Source organism: Ptychodera flava, chromosome 19 (assembly GCF_041260155.1).
Source record: "Ptychodera flava strain L36383 chromosome 19, AS_Pfla_20210202, whole genome shotgun sequence".
NCBI lineage: Eukaryota > Metazoa > Hemichordata > Enteropneusta > Ptychoderidae > Ptychodera > Ptychodera flava.
This window is the reverse complement of record NC_091946.1, coordinates 525,063-541,804: the sequence shown is the minus strand read 5'-3', so window position 1 is coordinate 541,804 and position 16,742 is coordinate 525,063. Positions and strand designations below refer to the sequence as shown.

The following is a 16,742-nucleotide window of genomic DNA, read 5'->3' as shown; positions in this document are numbered from 1 at the left end:
TTTTTTCTGTCCATTCCAGGTATTTAATGGTCCATCCGGTGATTTCCATTCCTCACCCTTATTCCTATCCTATCCCTATTTTTGCATTGGTGCATATACCACAGCAGATATAAGCTCTCATCCAACAATGATCCGAAGAAGCATTGGTGCACTTCGCACACTGATAATTACATGATTTGACTTTTCAGACTGACCTTTTATTGCACTGGCTACAACCTCTGTAAACTGCTGCCATAAACTCTCAGGATCAATCTCCTTATGTCCTGGTTGAACTTGTAGCACTTTAAGCTGCAGCAAAGACAAGTATTAAAGTTCATTTCTACATATAGAACCTGTATTCCGCATCATTAATCGGGGCATTTTCATCTCAAACTACAGTGAACTCTAGTATTCTGCACTGTTGATTGCAAATCAAATTGAAGGGCTTTCATTGTTGTTGTTTTTCAACGTTGTTATTATTATTGCTACTTTACAAGAACAATTCATGTGTGAGTATGGTCCCTGACAGCATCTGAGATGGAGGAGAGTCATGGTACTAATACTGATTAATAGAATCAATGGTAGACATGCAAAGTTGTAGTGTTCTTGTAAATTTTTTTGCAACAACAACAATATTAATGACCTGAACTACACAAAGACACTTGAGTTCCACATGTACACTCTCCATTGTGAATGTCTTGGTAGTAACAAAATAAGGCTGAAGAAATGGAATTCTTTGTTCAGCCTGGGCATGTTGGCATAGGTTTTTAGAGGTTTTCAGGGGAAGAAGCCACTGTGTATCTTTGCCTGCAAATTCTCTGAAATGTAATTAAAAATGCCTGCATACATGCAGAACATTACACATCACATTGCAGTGAGAATTAAGGTGATAACAAAGCTTTGATTCTTGGATGGACACTTATATTACATTGAACAAGTCATCGTTGATGACACAGTCCCCACTTGTTAATGGGTACTTTGATTACATGTCCTCAGAGAGGATAGAGTCCTCTTCATTAATTACGTCTGTGATAAAAATACTTTGATACAGATGGCACTCAATGGCCAAGAATGAGTTCCATGGTGATGAAAACAAAACCAATGTAGGCCACCATCCTGAAGTTCAGAAAATGAGTCAACTAGGAATTAATCAACAGGATGTTGCAAAACATTTTTGCATACAATTCTAACACTTGACAGATTATCACTGGTACCATATTTCATAAAGTTTGATGCAGTATTTACAACACTATGAGATCAACATCTGTATCAAGTTTCATCACATTTGACGTTGTATTAATTTGTGGCTATATCACCCTAATTTAGGAAAGTTCATTACTTATGCAATTACAAATTAATTAAAATGACACTGATAAATGTCTTTTTCAATGTTAAAGCAATGTGAGCTTAACATCAGTTAACATCTGTATAAAGTTTCATGAATTTGATGCAGTACGTATTTCTTGACATATCAGCCTACTTACGAGACTTCAATAATTGACATGTTACTGCTACATGACGTGAAACAAATTGACGAGCATATGTATGAAATAGGTCAATGTCCTTGTACCAACTTTGAATGATACTGGTGGAAATATGTCTGAGTTATGGCTCTGTATATTTGAAAATTGTAATTAAATCACCGCCATGCAGCGATATTTGATCTTACTGTTTAAAAAATCAACATGTATATATATGACGTAAGTCAATGTACATGTACCAACTTTTTGAATAAGATCAGTTGAGACTTGCCAGAGTTATGGCTCTCGACATGAAATAACCATAACAAAATTGCTACCATGTGGCCATATTGGACCATCTCGTGAAACCAATCGACATACATATGTATAAATAAGTCAATGTCCTTGTACCAACTTTTAATAAATTTGCTTGATACATGTCTGAGTTATTGTTCCGGACATGAAAAAATCGGAAAAAAAATGGCCACACGGCGGCCATATTGGATTGTATCATAAAACAAATCAATGTGCATATGTATGACATAGGTCAATGTCCTTGTACAATGAATAAAATCAGTGAATAAAATTAGTTGAGACATGCCCAAGTTTTGGCTAAGGACACGAAAAAATTGTAACAAAATGGCTGCCATGCAGCCATATTGGATCATATCATGAAACAAATTGACATACATATGTATGACATAGGTTAATGTCCTTGTACCAACTTTGAATAAAATCGGTTGAGATATGCCTGAGAGTATTATGGCTCTGTACATGAAAAAATCGTAACAAAATGGCCGCAAAGCAGCCACATTGGATCGTATCACATAACAAATTTACATGCATATGTATGACATTAGTCAATCTCCTTGTACCAACTTTGAATAAAATCGGTTGAAACTTGTCTGAGTTATGGCTCTGTACATGAAAACATCATAATAAAATGGCTGCCTAGCAGCCATATTGGATCGTATCACATAACAAATCAACGTACATATGTATGACATAGGTCAATGTCCTTGTACCAACTTTGAATAAAATCGGTTGAGAAATGCCTGAGTTATGCCTCTGTATATGAAAAAATCGTAAGAAAATGGCCACACAGCAGCCATATTGGATCGTATCACAAAACAAATTGACATGCATATCTATGACACTGGTCAATGTCCTTGTACCAACTTTGAATAAAATCTGTTAAAACATGTCTGAGTTATGGCTCTGTACATGAAAAAATCGTAACAAAATGGCCGCCTGGCGGCTATATTGGATTGTATCACAAAACAAATTGACGTGCATATCTATGACATTGGTCAATGTCCTTGTACCAACGTTGAATAAAATCGGTTGAAACATGTCTGAGTTATGGCTCTGTACATGAAAAAATCATAATAAAATGGCCACCTGGTGGCCATATTGGATCGTATCACAAAACAAATTGATGTGCATATCTATGACATTGGTCAATGTCCTTGTACCAACTTTGAATAAAATCAGTTGAAACATGTCTGAGTTATGGCTCTGTACATGAAAAAATATATAAAATGGCCGCCTGGTGGCCATATTGGATCGTATCACAAAACAAATTGACGTGCATATCTATGACATTGGTCAATGTCCTTGTACCAACTTTGAATAAAATCGGTTGAAACATGTCTGAGTTATGGCTCTGTACATGAAAAAATCGTAATAAAATGGCCGCCTGGTGGCCATATTGGATTGTATCACAAAACAAATTGACGTGCATATCTACGACATTGGTCAATGTCCTTGTACCAACTTTGAATACAATCGGTTGAAACATGTCTGAGTTATGGCTCTGTACATGAAAAAATCGCAATAAAATGGCCGCCTGGCGGCCATATTGGATCGTATCACAAAATAAATCGACGTGCATCTGTATGATAAATGAAGTAATCCTTGTACCAAGTTTGAATGAAATCGCTTCTTGCATCTCTGAGATATCTGCGTGAACGGACAGACGGACGCACACACGCACGCACGCATGCACGCACGCACGGACATGACCAAACCTATAAGTCCCCCCGGACGGTGTCCGTGGGAACTAACAATCTTGCATGTAAGTTGTCTTTGTTTGTGTGTGGACAGCTCAGCCACTTACCTTTTAAAACTTTGATTGGACATAAAAAACCAAAGAATTTCGTTAGTCAGGCATAAAGAATGACAATTGTTTTATTATGGCTAAGGGTGGATTGACCACAACACATCACATTACAGTGAGAATTATGGTGATAAAAGATATACTAGTAGCTGCTTTGATTCTTGGATGGACACTTATATTTCAGGCAGATCTGAAACTGGAAATGTGCATGTTTTTTGTTTTCAAAACAAGCGACATATCGGCCGATATAGCTCCGCTGTGTTTATGTAGAGAATAACCATTTTTGACAAATGTTGATGAAGAAGGTGGAAATCTTTGATAGCTCAATGCAGTAGCCAGAAAAAAGTGGCTAAAATAGTTGCAAAAATACACAATTGAAGATTTCATCATACTTTGAATATATCACATCGGATCATCCCTAAGAACATGTCAACCAAAGCTATCTGATGAGTAGTTTTTTGAGAATAAAATTTTCTGACCGAAAATGGCAACAATTGCCCCTAAAATACAAATCGCAGATTTCACCATAATTTCAAAAGATCAAATTTAGTTCATCTATAGAAACCTGTATACCAAATTTCAAAGCTATCAGATGAGTAGTTTTGGAAATACACATTTTTTGACCAAAAATGGCAAAAATTGCCCCAAAAATACAAAATACCGTCAATGACGCTGTACCTTCTCTAATGTGTGGCCAGGTCAGGTAATTGGTTGTTGGCATGGAGTTATTGGTAAATAGTTGATGATGTAGGGGCATGAGGTGAGATATGGACCCAAAGAACCCAAAAGATGATTAAATACATCAATCAAAAAAATTCTAAGCTACAGTATAAACTGCCTAAAGATAGTCCAGTGTGGAAAAAAGTTAAATAATTCAGAAATAAGAATTAACAGTCCAAAATAGTAATGACGCACTTCCCTACTGACCTGAGTGCATGTGAAATACACAACCTGGCATCTGTAAATTAAATGTATACCAAGTGATCATTTTAAGTCACTTTTAACTGTTTTTAAGGGATATTCCAAAGAGTCCTGTGGAAATGATGAAAAACGCTTATCTGGTCTTGTGATTGTAAAACCTCATGGCTGATAATTGTCATAGTATTCAAAAGAAATTGAAAGTGAAGAAATTACTGTTTTTAATAGGCATATTTTCCTTGAAATACATGACCGTGTAAAGAATATATGCTAAAAGTGTTTAAGAGTAAATTTCTTTTCAAAAAATAATTTAATCTGTGACCAAAGGATTTTTATTCTTTGAGTTTACAAATTCAAACATTGCAATTTGTTCAATCATCTTGTGCAGTGCAAAATTTATAAAATGACTGAAAAATAAAAAAAATTAGCAGAATTACAGTCTTTGTGATGTAAAATCATGGGTTGACATCACGATAATTGTTAATCTGTTCGAAGTACTTTCTATAATTTAAAAAAGAAAAGTTCATGCAGAAACGGTAACATATATTGTCAGCAATGTAGTGTTAATTTTGACTTTACATCAAAATATGCCTTTGCTGGATACCAAATATGTAGGGCGAAATATTAAAATCAGCCGTGTTCAGCAAAATCCACACAACTGCATTGATCCTTTTCTAATTTGATTTGATTTGCTTATGTTATCCTTGTATGACAGTCAGTACAATATGGAACTTGAACACAACACAGTGAATAAGTATGCTGTAAATGAAATGGTGTGGCTGCATCCACATGCAGCAATAGGAGTGCCTTTGTCTCTCACCCCTCATTTCCAACCTGTCCCATCCCTGAAAAAATAGTTTGGTCTTATATTTATAATGTTAATAATTTCTGTATTTGTTAAAATGTGCGCATCTCAAAAACTTTTGATCATAAACATTTTCATTGTTTTTTATAGCTGACCAGTCAGTTAACCTGTTTATTTTGAATATTTGCGCATTTTTCCTCAGTATTTGACATTTTCAGAATAGCCTCTTATTCAATTTGTCATTTTCTAAAAGTTAAAATGCTCCTTTGTGTGGTCACAGTCCCTCTATCCACCGGTCTGGAAACGCCTATTGTAAAAGGTGTCAATCACCTAGACCGCACAGCCAAACCGCGATACGAGGCCCAGTCACGTGATAATGCGTAGCTTGGGTTTGTCCTGCATGCCACAGTCCCCGATCGTGTGTACGCTTTTCTCGAATTTTTGCTGTTTTTGGCTCTATTAAGTGTTCTCTGCGTCTATCTACGACACGAAGACAGAAATTATCATATCCTGAAACCGGTGTGTGTTTTTAGTGATCCTTATCCCATCGTAAATGATGATAGTGTGCGATAATTTCTGGGGTTGACCGCTGCGAGTGTGTTGACGTACGTAGCACAAGCAACGGCTGGAATCACACCGGAAAATTTGTGGTTCCTTTCTCTTGCAATGCTAGTAGTCATTGTCTCCAAATATGATCTAAATATGTTTTCTGTGTAATATTCTGTGAAATCATGTCTGTTAACTGAACAGAATAGGTAAGACAACTGCAGAAATGCATGTAGATTTTAGTTGTGTGGTCGCACATTTTCCCATGCAGTGTCAATATGGCGAACTCTCGATACGTACGCTCGCTCAGGCACGGCTGGAAACACACCGGAAAATTTGTCGTCCCTTTCTCTTGCAATGCTATAGTCAGTGCCTCCAAATATGATCTAAATATGTTTTCTGTGTAATATTCTGTGAAATTATGTCTGTTAACGGAGCAGAATAGGAACGACAACTGCTGAGAAATGCACGTAGATTTTATTCGCATATTTTCCCATGTAGCGTCAATATGGCGAACTCTCGATACGTACGCTCGCGCTCAGGCACAGTAAATACCTTTTACAAAATGCTATCATGTCAACACAATAACAAGTTTGGTAATGAACTACTCAGCTGTCGATGTTAATATTCAGCTGATTTTGCCTGTCTTCTTGATTTCGGGCAATAGTCCATGACACTTGCGAACAGTGCGTGGCCATTTTGTTTTTCGATCGTGATCATAATGCAACCATAATGTGTGGTCCCTTTCAAGCTTTATCTAGAGGGGCAACGTTACCCATTTAATGAAAAAATAAATTGTTTAGTGTTTATAAAGGGAACAAGTTGTAATGTTTTGTGATATTCTGAAAACAACAACCCACAAACGTCATGTTTTGAACAATCATATTGCGGCTGTCATAGGATATTGGGGTAGCGACATCGATATAACGGCCAGTTGAACATTGTCAGTGTCCTTTGTTTAAGGTGTGAATTGTGTGTTTGTTCATATCACGGAGTGTCACAAAGAAACCATCCACGTTGCCAGACCGGTGGATAGAGGGACTGTGGTGTGGTCAAGCTTTCCAAAAGCATCAAATGTTGTACTTCATATAGGAAGGTCTGCCTCTAGAGGGCATCATGAATAGTGTTTGTTAGTTATTTCCTCCACATAAACTTCTGATTGTACTGTAAACATTGAACATGGCCGACGTCCGATTTTCCTGTCTAAAACTTTCACTCATTTTCGTTCATATGACTCTGAAACTCCAGGAAACGATTGGGAAGAAAGAGTTATCTTGAAATATTGAGGTACTCGCCGATATTTTGCAAAATTAAATGAGAAAAAATGCAAGGAAAATGCCGACAGGCTTACACAACGACCGTTTTCAGACTCAGAGGCATATGATCATCTGCAGATTATGCAACAGGCCCATATCACGTGAGGCCATGAGGGGATATCCACACAACTCAGTACCAAACACTAGCGCACACAGGGTGAGCAAACACAAAGTGAGTACCCCTAACGTCAGCTCAGTAGTCTGTAATAGATCGTAGTCAACTAAGAACCTTGGAGAAAGGCTTACATGTAACACTGTGGCTATGCCACTAAGTCCCTTTTGATTTTTGTCACAGCTCAAAATCGTTCTCCTACACCTCAACCTGAACCATGAACACCCCCACCAGTTTATGATATGACCCATAACGTCAACGGATCTTGACAGACGGAAGTATTGACAGACGGAAGTAGTTGACATCAGCATACTGGTTTTCAACTCTAATACCTTCTCTGTCTATAAATAGACACGAGAAGGTAAAAATTACAGATTTTATCAGAAATTCAATACATATTACTTAGCTCATCTGTAGAAACCTTTATACCAATTTTCAAAGCTATAAGACCAGTACTTTTTGAGAAATACATTTTTTGACCAAAAATTGCAAAAATCGCCCCAAAATTACAAAATTGCAATTGTCATCATAATTTCAATAAATATCATTAAGGTGATCTTTAGGAACCTGTATACCAAATTTCATAGGTATCAGACGAGTAGTTTTGGAAATACATAATTTTTGACCAAAAATGGCAAAAATTGCCCAAAAAATACAAAATTGCAGATTTCATCATAATTTCAATAAATATCAATTAAATAATCTGTAGGAACCTGTATACCAAATTGCAAAGATATCAGATGAGCAGTTTTGGAAATACACATTTTTTGACCAAAAATGGCAAAAATTGCCCCAAAAATACAACATTACAGATTTCATCAGAAATTCGATATATATTACTTAGTTCATCAATACAAACCTGTATACCAAATTTCAAAACTATCAGTTGAGTACTTTTTGAGAAATACATTTTTTGACCAAAAATGGCAAAAATTGCCTTTAAAATGCAAATTTGCATATTTCTGCACAATTTGAACAAATCTGAAATAGATTATCCCTAGGGACATATGTACCAAATATCAAAGCTATCTGACTGTTAGTTTTGAAGGAGAAGATTTTTAAAGATTTTTTTACCAAAAATGACAAAAATTGCCTTAAAAATACAAATATGCAAATTTCACCACAATTTGAACAAACTTAAGTGAGGTCACCCTAAGTAAACTGCATATTAAATTTCAAAGCAATCTGACCAGCGGTTTCTGAGAAGAAGATTTTTTTACCAAAAACACCAAAAAATGCCCCAAAAATACAAATATGCAAATTTCACCACGATTTGAACAAACTTAAGTGAGGTCACCCCAAGTGAACTGCATAAAAAATTTCAAAGCAATCGGACTTGCGGTTTCAGAGGAGAAGGCAATTGTTGACAGACGACGACGATGGACGACGACGACGGACGACGACGGAAAATCAACCTATTTGATAAGCTCCGCGTCGCTGACAGTGGAGCTAAAATGCACAGAGAAGGGGGTCACTTGATTTTTAAATGTATGCACACTTTCTAAAAGCCTTCTTTTTATAGTGAAAAAATAACGCAATTATACGGTGTAGCTCAAATTTGATCAGAATTGGTACATACCAAAGATCAACAATAAGTGTTGTTTCTATCTGTTCAGTGCAGGAAAATTCTACGTTGATGTTATGACAATTTCTGCACAGTGCAACCAGAAAAACAACAAGAAATATTTAAACCAGAAAAACAAGAATGACAAAAGTAAAAGTAAATAAGGTCTGAAACTTTAGGTACTGAAGGTCAACTTTAGCAACATGCATAGCAGAGAATCTTTCAACCATGGATGTACAAAAATAGACATCCATGGATGTACAAAAATGGACATCCATGGTTACGGCAGGTCTGTTAATACGTCACAGTTCATAAACAATGACAGGAAATGACCAATTAGCTGTTTCAGTTACTGCTACCACTCCCAAACATAGTAGGTACCCTGCATACAAATAGGTCAAAGGTCAAAATCCTGCTATTCAGATGTGTGGGCTGATTCAGTTACTGCAACCACTCCTGCACACTTGCAGGATTTCCCTTTTTCTTACCTCATTTGCACATTTTTGACACTGACGTGTTCATTTGAACAAATTCACATCTCAACCCCTGCATCTACCTGTACACCAAATACTGAGACGGTAGCTTTGGCGGTATGGGAGCCTTTGTGTGTGACGGACATACATCCGCACATACAGACATACAGACGCCACCGACTCATCATATAAGCTCTTTTTGGTATTTATATATAAAACCAAATATGAGCTAAAAAACTAGTCCGGGAAATAATGGTGTTCTCCATAATTGTTCTCTCCAGTAATTTATTTAAATTTGGTCTGAATCAAATGTTGCAGGTCTTTTTATCACCTTGCCTTGCATTCTAAATGCATCTTAAGGAAAGTCTGTAAAGGCTTTTCCTTCAATAAATTCTGCATGCAGGATGGAAACGACAGCTTCCTGACTTTGACTGACGTATTGGGCAAGCCATTGGTGAAAGCTACATTTTCGGTAAAGACAATAAAGGATGAAAAATACCACAATGATACGGTGTCGCTCACATTCGATCAGCATTGGTACGTACCAAAGATCAACAATAACTGTTTTTTCTATCTGTTCAGTGCAGGAAAATTCTAAGTTGATGTTATGACAATGATTTCTGCACAGTACAACCAGAAAAACAAGAATGACAAAATCAAACCAGAACAAGAATGATAAAAGTAAATATGGTCTTTAGGTACTGGAGGTCAACTTTAGGAACCGCTTAGCAGAGGAATGTTTCAACACAGTCCTTCATAGTTTCAGCAGGTCTGCCAATATGTATCAGTTCATGAACAATGACAGGAAATGACTCAAGGTCAGTGGAGTAGCCTGTTTCAGTCATCGCCACCTGCCTGCACTCCTACACAAAAAATACTAAGGTACACCCACAGTTGCGAGTGGAGTGATACGTACCGGCCGCCGCGTACTATGCATAGAATAATTGGAAGTTTGGAAACGAAATGGACGTTATACGCACCCCTCGCCGAGTTCGGAGGCCGATTTCCCTCACAATAAGCCTCAATTATATACTAAACCAGCATCGATGGCCTCCAATACATCTTAGAATTCATACCTACAAGCCTCTTTGCGTCAAAAACGACCTTCTGTCAGTTTTTGGGTGCGATTTCCGACGGAACCCGTGTTTTTTGACGTGATCGAACACTTTCGTTCTACAGCTGTGGGCGGGGTCAGACCAGCCGCGCTGTGATTGGCTAATTTTTTTCCGATCGACCCCATGATGACCTCTCTTGTTTTGATCGCTCACGGCCCAGTGGTTTCAATCTGGTTCGAACTCACAACGTATGGTATCTTGTCACCTAGCGGAGACATTAAAATTAGGCTATCATAGGCATATTCGAGAAGACTGTTACATCTTTACTCAAAAGCTACAACCACTGCGGGGCGAAACTATGCCCGAGTGTTTCATATTCTGCGAAGCATATTTTTACCTCAGAGCACTTTTTGGCCGGTTGCTAGTGACGACAGCGAACACATTGTATCAATTTATTTTCGATAGAATATCGATCGAAATCTGCTGGCGTTTCGGCTCATGTGTTCAGGTCACGTCATGAATATGTCCACAATAACCCGTATATATTGACTTACATACCATAGTACCAACGTATCCGTTGGTTTCTTGAACTTAAATTGAATTGTCGACACTCTTTACATTTTTTGTGATGTGTTTATGTTTCAGCACATTTTGGCGCACATTGGCCAAGTTTTGCGCCATTTTTGGCTGGGAAGGTCATGCGAGTGAGCAACACAACATTGTATCAATTTCCAATAAAACAATGTCGATCGATAACGTTCACCGCTCGATTACAGTGGACACTTTGCGCCCGTTCGCCTCCGTTCTGTGTTATTTTTTCAAATTTACTGGAATTTTGATTGTTGATATTCGCCCAAATTTGGTCTATATTACAACAAAATGACATATATTTGGGCTGTACAACTTATGAGACGCATACTGGTTAAAATGCGTCAATTTAAGACCCTTGTTCTGCATATGTACACGCCGTAAGATTGCCAAATTATGGACGGCAAAAGTCTGTATATTTCAGTGATCGGAATAAAAAAAATGCAAATAAAACATTTTCGTGAAGAAATTCATCATTATTCATTCAATTTCATCATTATTCGTTCAAAATTGAGGAATTTGCACCGGCGAGAAGTGTGCAGTCTGTTCGGTGTATTATACGTCATTGTTTTCTATGGGAAATCAAGCCTATTTGCCGCGTTGTAAAATGAAAAATATATCTGAAAAAAAAAACACAAAAAACATTGATCTAACTTTTTCATTTCGCTTTAATTTCTTCAAGTGTTTGAGATAACACAACTGATGAAACTGTCGTTTTATTTTTTTGAGTTTCCCTCTTATTTTTATGAAATGACAAGTTAACGATCGTTTGGCTGTTGACTGTGTTTTTCACCTATTTGTGCATATGAATAATTATCGCATAGCTATTTTCAGATGCCAAAATGTCATAATTGAAAGGTCAACATATAAGGAAATTTAATCTGCAACTCTTTCATCAATATTAAACTGTGCAGGGAGAAAATTTGGCGAAATTTTAAACATAGACAGGGCTCCCCCTAAGTCACCAAAATGATTAGCCAACTGATTAGCCAAATCAAAAATCTTGTAGCCACTTTGAGCAACTTTTAGCCAGTTTATGATCTCAATTAAGCGTGGCAATTACAGCTTTCTCCGCATTCAGGAGTTCCTAATTTTACAAATCGAGATGTTTTGTATGATGTTCCTGATAGTTTTTACATTAAAGACATATTTATTCAGTTTATATTGAATAATCTGTGTTTTTATGACATTTCCAGGATAGAAATACTTTTTCATTTCAGATGGTAAACTTTTACCACCAGAAATAAAATAAGGTATCGATTGAATTCTAAAAATCTGGTAGCAAAGTGAAGTGTATATTACAACAGGTAGAGAACATTATTGCGGCATTTATTTAGTGTTCACAGTATGATAGCTTGTCATAAGCTACAAGCCTCTCATGCGGCAAATTTATGCAGTCTTCCATAACCAAAATGTTTTAGCCACAAGAATAAAAAACTGGTGCAGGAGAAAGCATTTAGTAGCACACTGGCAGTGTAGATACAATTGGCCCCGGTGTTACTTGTATGTCATAGTTGTGATCAAGCAGGCTGAATAGTATTTTGAGTATGAGTATTTTTCTTGAGACCAAAGGGTTTTGCCAAACACAACTCTTGTAAAACAAGACACAATGATATATGTTCATTTAAATTACTCACTGTTTGAGAGTATATTACATTGTTTTAATGATTATGATATCATTGTAACACAGATATATTTTCACTTGATATTTTGATATCATAAAGAAATGTCTGGTTATGTTTACTTCTACATCATTAAACTGGTCGAATCTGCAAAAATATTAAAATAATTCAGAATCACATAATTTCTGGTATAGGTTATAGCAGTTTGAAATAGACCGAATTAACAATTTTAATAAATTGTTGCTTTAATGTTTACATGCAAAATTGCAATTCACAAATGTGATGATTTGACAATGGATATGCTTACTGCAATTACTGTTGACAATATTCATTGCCAATGACTCTTAATAAATTTAATTTAAAACTGACAGTCAAGCTGAATGCCATTTAAATTGGAAGACACCAAAATTACCTTTTACCTATTGGACCACCCTAGGTGGCTCTGTTGAACCATAATTGTACACTTAAGGGGTCTTCATGCATGACATCACATGATGAGATGACCTAGACTTGACCTTTCAGAAAACCTCAGTTTTTCTCCTCTTCCTTTGTATTATTGCTCCGTTTGTGAAATTTCCCTTTTAAAATACGGTTTTTACTATCAAACTGAGTAGTTGCAGGCCAAATTTTGATTCTAGCAAAGTAGGTAAAACTTCTAGATAGACGAACGGGACTCACGGAGGCAAAACAAAGCCTCTATGTACCGCAGACGGAACAGCAACAATGTCTGCTCCACGTACCAGGGAATTTGTAACTTTGTAGAAAGGAGAGTAAACTGTTTCAATACATTGCAACTTTGTAGGAAGGAGAGTAAACTGTTTCAACATCTTACAACTTTTTTATTGTTAGCTGTAGTTTTTTGTTGAGGTGGCACCTGGGCAGGAAAAATTCATTAGCCACTATGTTCGCCAAACTGGAATTTTTGTAGCCATTTTTAACTTTCTTTCGCATTTGGCTAATTGGCGATCGGGTAGCGGGAGCCCTGATAGAGTTGAAGGCAGATTTGACTCTCTGTGATGTGCCCATTATGATGCGTTGGAAGACACTAAATCATGTACGGTGCTCACTACGAATGTACTGTGATTATGGCTCTGTCGAGTGCCGAGACGTAAAGGTACATTACACCAACTGTTTTTTACTTGAGACTTCCAACTGTGTGGTTATAGTTGCCGCTCATCTGTGTTGATGTATCAACTTCGTTCGGTGTCTCTCGGCTGTCTGTTTTGTACAAGTATTCTAGTGAGTCTGCAGTGTTTTGTTGGTGTTTTTTTTCTACACAGGATCTGCGTGTTTCGCAGTGGGACAAGCGTTGTGACAGGGAGGACGGCGCGCTTGGAATTAAAATCCTGAAATCGGCTCTATATACAAGACAGTGAAACAAAAATTACACATTACTATACATTAAACGCAAGCCACCAATATGGACGATGTGTACGTGTGGAATTGCTTTCCCTTTACTATATTTATACAGGGTCATAGCACTATTGATTCACCAGTGTCTCGCCATTTATTCCAAACAAAATGGCTACAATGATCCTGCTATTCACCATATCGTAATATAAAACAACTTTGGTAGAGCAGATGTGAAGTAGCCTTCATTTCCTATATGAGTTCGAACCCGATTGAAACCACCGCACCGGGCCGTATTTATGCCTCAAACGAGTGATCAAAACAAGAGAGGTCATCATGGGGTCGATCGGAAAAAAATTAGCCAATCACAGCGCGGCTGGTCTGACCCCCCCCACAGCTGTAGAACGAAAGTGTTCGATCACGTCAAAAAACACGGGTTCCGTCGGAAATCGCACCCAAAAATGGACAGAAGGTCGTTTTTGACGCAAAGAGGCTTGTAGGTATGAATTCTAAGATGTATTGGAGGCCATCGATGCTGGTTTAGTATATAATTGAGGCTTATTGTGAGGGAAATCGGCCTCCGAACTCGGCAAGGGGTGCGTATAATGGCCATTCCGTTTCCAAACTTCCAATTATTCTATGCATAGTACGCGGCCGGTGGCCGGTACGTATACGTATCACTCTACTCGCAACTGTGGGTACACCGCATACAAACATGTTTAAGGTCATAACCTCTGACTTTGCAGGATTTCCCCATTTTCTTACCTCATTTGCATATTTTTGACACTGACATGTTCATTTGAACAACGTCACATCTCAATCCCTGGGTGACTACCTGTACACCAAATACTAAGATTGGTAGGTGTGGCAGTTTTGGAGCTTTTGCAAGGGACGGACATTACATCCGCACATACATATACATACTAATACATACATACATACAGACACACAGATGCAACCAACTCACCATATAAGCTCTTTTTGGTATTTATACACATACCAAATATGAGCTAAAATATAAAGCATTTACAGAACATGTGACACACAGCAGAAAAATCAGGTAAATAGGAGTGAGGAGGATATCAAATCACAGGACTCACTATGCAAATCATTGTCATTGACAGTATCAAATCAAAACCAGTCTCTAGATCTAGTCTGATGAACTTGATGATACTGGTTAATGGTAATAAATGAAATTGGCACCGGCACAAGTACTATGAAGAACTAACCTATTCACAGTCCCTCCGGACTGTACTGTGACCTATTGAACCCTCAGAGACACAGTACACTACCTGTGCATGGTACTACTAGAGCCTGAAGACCTACCTGCCTGGGAGCACTGCTACGTCCCGTACTATGTCATGTAGTGTAAATTTTGCTTGCCTATCCCGGCCATAATAACCAAATGCTCCCCAGTGTATCCCTGCACTGCTTTCAACCATGGAATGATAGAACTATCTTATGACAAAGTTCAATTTATGATTTAAACCGGTTCATTTAAACCATATGTACTGCTTTATCAAATTTAAAATTAATATTGGTATTGCATTGCTGCAGGTCCTTTGGCATTGTTTGGCCTTGATTCCTGAACGGTTTCCTTTTTTCCTAAAATACATATATAAACCCACGTAAAGCAACATCCAGATATTCATAAAATTGTGATACAGAGAGACACAGCTCGGACCCCAAAATCAACGCCCTGAGCAAAATGATATTAACAAACCTTCTGACTTCCTTGTCCCAGTACATTTGCACGTTCATCGTATATCTGGCAACGCAAAGTTGTCGTCCCTATATCGACAGCAAGTATGCGCTGTGAACTCTTTGATTTGTCACTCATGTCGACGTTGAGATCGTGATCTAGATTTTGCAGACAAGCGTCTTAGGCTGTCTGCTTCGCACCTGCCACGGACATGTTCGTTCGACGCTGATGCATCTGAGCTGTAAACAGTACAGGGCAAAGTAGACAGTCGAAGTGCAAAGGTCAATGATCTGTCCGTAGAGGGCGGAAAGCTTTTCGTGAAGCTGCATGCAGCTGTTCGTGAAGCTGCATGCAGTTGCATGTCATATTCGAATCCGTAGCACTTTGCGGCCCGTCCTAATTTAGGTATTCTATTAGAAAATAGAAATTAGGCTAATAATCAATTTTTAAGCGTTTCTTCACTTTGATGAAGCGCATTTTGGTCCTTTTCGAAATGAAAAAGTTTTCAACGATGGTGAAATTATGAGAAATTGGTAAAAACCCTTCTGAGGATGGTACTTTGAGGCCAATCAGTATTTCATTCGTAAACGTCATCATGGATGCCAGTTATCTTAGAAACGTGCCTATTTTCATTTATGTTAGGTAACCCTGTTCAGTGTTGTGTTCACCTTTCAAAACTGCAAGTGGGAATTGGTGACCGCAACCTAATTTCCAATTTGCCATTTTCTGATTTCCTATTCGAGTTTGGGTGTGGTCTATGCTAAGGAGAGGCGGAGCATGAGATGAGTTATCATGGAATCTGAATTGATACATGTTGTGTACGCAGCTATCTGTTGGCTACGGTGGACGAAAACGACAAGCGCCGCGCTGTGTTAAAAAAATGTCCGCGCTGTGTTAAAAAAAGCGCCGCGCTGTGTTAAAAAATGTCCGCGGTGTGTAAAAATCGCCACGCTGTGTTAAAAAAATGTCCGCGCTGTGTTAAAATCGTCCAGCTCTCGCTGCATCGGGCAACACACTCTCCACAACTGTTCATCACAGTTGCAGTCATCGCAAGTCTGGATTATTTCAAAACTGCTTTTTTTCTGGTACAAAATTAATGTCCAAATTATCCATGAAAAATAGATCCAAAACTA

At 37.8% G+C, this 16,742-nt stretch overlaps 1 protein-coding gene across 3 annotated transcripts in view; it reads right to left on the bottom strand.

Annotated features, from left to right (window-relative positions):
• LOC139118318 (glycerol kinase 5-like) overlaps positions 1-15,888 on the bottom strand; it is a 133,211-nt gene extending 117,323 nt beyond the window's left edge. For 2 of the 3 annotated variants that reach the window (XM_070681573.1, XM_070681574.1), the window contains exon 1: positions 15,631-15,877. Coding sequence is in view for 2 of the 3 variants with exons in the window: in XM_070681574.1 (XP_070537675.1) it covers positions 15,631-15,668 (38 nt within the window). In the remaining variant the exon portion in view is untranslated. Of the gene's footprint in view, positions 1-194; positions 289-15,630 lie in introns of all 3 variants that reach the window. The other variant, XM_070681572.1, reaches the window with a different exon arrangement.
• Between the last annotated feature and the right edge of the window lie 854 nt (positions 15,889-16,742).